Source organism: Bos taurus, unplaced genomic scaffold (assembly GCF_002263795.3).
Source record: "Bos taurus isolate L1 Dominette 01449 registration number 42190680 breed Hereford unplaced genomic scaffold, ARS-UCD2.0 Leftover_ScbfJmS_1482, whole genome shotgun sequence".
In the NCBI taxonomy this organism is placed as follows: domain Eukaryota; kingdom Metazoa; phylum Chordata; class Mammalia; order Artiodactyla; family Bovidae; genus Bos; species Bos taurus.
The window spans coordinates 14,281-17,672 of record NW_020190584.1 but is presented as its reverse complement, the minus strand read 5'-3'; the positions used below and the strand labels follow the sequence as shown (position 1 = coordinate 17,672).

At 45.2% G+C, this 3,392-nt stretch overlaps 1 protein-coding gene across 1 annotated transcript; it reads right to left on the bottom strand.

Annotated features, from left to right (window-relative positions):
* Positions 1–893: 893 nt before the first annotated feature.
* On the bottom strand, positions 894–3,159 carry LOC112445471 (serpin B3). The gene is made up of 3 exons (XM_024988971.2): positions 3,098–3,159; positions 1,894–2,083; positions 894–1,308 (listed from the first exon to the last, which is right to left on the bottom strand). The coding sequence occupies exons 2-3, from the start codon at positions 2,056–2,058 to the stop codon at positions 1,195–1,197; spliced, it is 279 nt and encodes a 92-aa protein (XP_024844739.1). The 5' UTR covers positions 2,059–2,083; positions 3,098–3,159; the 3' UTR covers positions 894–1,194.
* Between the last annotated feature and the right edge of the window lie 233 nt (positions 3,160–3,392).

Below are 3,392 nucleotides of genomic sequence, written 5' to 3'. Positions count from 1 at the left end.
CTTCAAATGTCAAAAAGTGAGGTCATTGGAGTCTCTGTCAATGTAAACTCTACACGCCCAGGGGTCTGTGGATCCCTGTCTAGAGGGCGGTATCCCCAGGATGATGGTTGTGGTTATTTCCCCTAATTGGTGTGTTTTACTGGTATAGCCTTCCTAATCCTACAGCCGGTCTCCTAGGCAATTCTTTCTCCTGCTCAGACATCCCTCTTTTCTCCTTTGAACTACCACGCAGCGCCGTTCCTCCAGGCACTGTCTTAGCTGTCTGCAATGCTTAGGGTCACCTCCTCAGCTAAAGTTAGGCTTCTTGAGGGCCAGACCATAGTGCGTCTCTGACAGTCATCAGCTGTGTGAGAAAGTGAAATCTGTGTATCGTCCTAGGTTATGACGTGAAGCCCTGTTATACTCCTGGTGGGATTGTCTTCTAAGACCTGTTGACTCTGCCCTACGGCTCTTCGTTCTGATGGCCGCACTTCTCGGTGTGGGAGCAGTGTGTGTCTGGGACTCTGCCAGCAGCTGTATACCAGCATCTCTAAGTCTTTGGCTGGATTGCACATGATGATGACAAGACAGTGCAGAGGTAAGGAGTCTCCAAAGCAGAGCCAGGTTTTCAACCCAGGCTTGTCTCAATCCTAGAACCTTAACCTGCTACGTGAGAGTTTGGACAAGTATAAACAATAGCTTCAGTTCATCACTCCATAATATATTTTGATGCCTATATTGTTTCAATAAGATGAACTACCACATGAGTAACATTACACTAATAATATTAATATATGAGTTCATACAGGCAATGTTAACGAAAACAGTTATAAATAGTATAGATTAATTTTGCTATAATAATAATAAATAGTACATAATCAGAGTTTTCAATTTTCCTGGCCCTGCTATCTGTTTCACATGGATTTGCATGTATTTCAGCAGACATTTTATCATCCCCAGTTAACTGGGATGAAGTCACTGTGGCTCAGAGCAGTTGTATTGTCCACATTTGTCATTCCTGAACAACAGAGCGCAATCTGAAGCCCCTTTGGGTTTCCGAGCCCTTCCCGTGAAGCACATGCTACTCTCCTCTCAGGATAACAAAGCCGTGAAGCACATATATGTAACGTGAAATGAGCTACAACTCTGTCCGCTGGGTTTCACTTAAGATGTCCCTAAAAGTGGACTTTCCCCACTTGGTCTGAAATTCCCAGTTTAAACTATGACCCTCGTGGATACGTGATCCTCTAAATCCTGTGCCCTGTAACTCACGTGCTCTTTTGCGGCTCCTCCTCTTGTGTTCTCTGCGATTTTATTGAAGTGAAGGACCTGGAGGAGACAGATAGTGGGGCAAAGAAGGGTCACCTGATATATCTGTGTGCATCACAGTCGACCAAAAAGAAAGAAAAAAGTCAGGAAGAAGAAAGGAAAGAAAATGCAAACCAAGTACCAAACCAAACAAAAAACCCCCAAAGCATAAGGAACAAAGAAAAGAAGAAAGAATATTCAGTGCAAACACTTGCTTCTTAAAAAACACAGTCTGTGTGTGGGAAACACAAAGCTGCTTGAGCGCTGTCCACTGTAAAGAACTGTGTCTCGTTTTTCATTCATCGTTGAGGAAACATGTAAAGATATCTCCCGTGGACTTAAGTCAGGGCCTCACTTCTACTGAAGTCTTCCATTAAAGCCTCACCTCTGGTTGTTGGGCAGTTGTAGGGGTTCATCCCAGCCCCCAGAGGAAGTCCAGGCACAGGAGGCAGGTGGGGAGCCCTGCCCCCATAACTCTGTGCCCACCCAGTCGTGGGGCTGCTTGAGCTTCCCGTGGGACCCGGGGACAGCAGACCTGTGGTCATCTGCACAGCAGCCAGCAGACACCCCATGCAAACCTGTGATGGAAAGGCAGCTGCCACCTACCTTCTGCATCTGTGATGCGGTGTTTTCTCGGGCCCCTAAGTAAGTCATGGCTAAGGCTGACGAGATACTGAAAGGCGACAGGAAGATGTTTTCCTTCTCTGATTTTCTGATCTGGTGGAACAGATCAATTGCAAGGTGGATGATTGCATCACTGAGGGAACTCATGGTGGCCGGATGTGGTCTGGAAGTCCTGGAAGAGCATCAGATGCATTTTATCATCACTCTAGGGAAGGAAGGTAGTCTGTAATGAGAATTTCTAAAAGAAATGCCTTATGTGTGGGTTGTGGATTTCTGGCGACGAAGATTTTTCCTTTGTATACATTTAGTAATTAGAAGGCTTGAAATTAGGAATACCGGAGTGGGTTGCTATGCCTTCCTCCAGGGGATCTTCCCCACCCAGGGACTGAACCCACATCTCTTACAGCTCCTGGACTGGTAGATTTGTTCTTTACCACTAGTGCCACCTGGGAAGCCTTATTTATAGAAAACGTTTCTTAAATATAATAGAAACTTGATGTTATACATTTCATAATTGAGAGATGTACCTGTATCCATCTCATAATTAGACGACTATTGAAATTAATACTTAAAGAACGGTTTTCGAAAAAGTAATAGCGTATCTTTACTGTTTCTTCCTTACTGACTGCACAAGAGTGGGTAAAACGTGCTTTATAACAGAGGTTTTGTTGTTCTTGTTCAGTTGCTAAGTCATGTCCAACTCTTTGCACTCCATGGACAAGCTCCTCTGTCCTCCACTACCTCCCAGAGTTTGTCCAAATTCCTATTCATTGAGTCCGTGATGCTGTATAACCATCCCATCCATGCTGCCCCCTTTTCTTTTTCCTTTCAATTTTCCCCAGCCTCCAGGTCTTTCCCAGTGAATTTATAACAGATTCAAAGGCAAAACGGATGTGGTAACATCCAGCCATCTCCCATCAGGTACCTCCGTGCCTTACTTGAAGGATCTGTGGATGCTGGACAGCCTACCCCTGATACACGTGCTCCCGAGGGAACGCGGGTTTTCTTTTAGAAATAAGTAAATTACCTATGGACTAAATCAGGAGAAAAAGTTCTTCTGTGGCAGAATATGTCAAATACCATCATACCAAATGAAATATTTAACACACGCACGATAAAACATCACATTCATTATTATTTTCAGAAAGGACTCCTGAGTTAGCGCAGAGCTGCTGGAAGCACTTACCTGTGTTCCTGGAGGAAGCAGAGGTGGGCAGGCAGCCTGCAAGCCTGTGTGCCGGGCGCGCTCAGCCCGAATATATACCTCTACCAGCCGCTGCCCGTGCCTCAAGGCAGCTGGTATTTCAAGATCAACTTCTGATTTCTTCACCAGTTACCTTCAACTTCATGAGGAAGAAGTCTTTATGAGTCAAGACAAGATTATTGACCAACTCCTGTAAGTCCTTTCCTTCTGCAGAAGAAATTGTGCCCTACCATCCGTGCTCATGGGAAACGCATGTACGTGCCTTTCCGGCACCTGT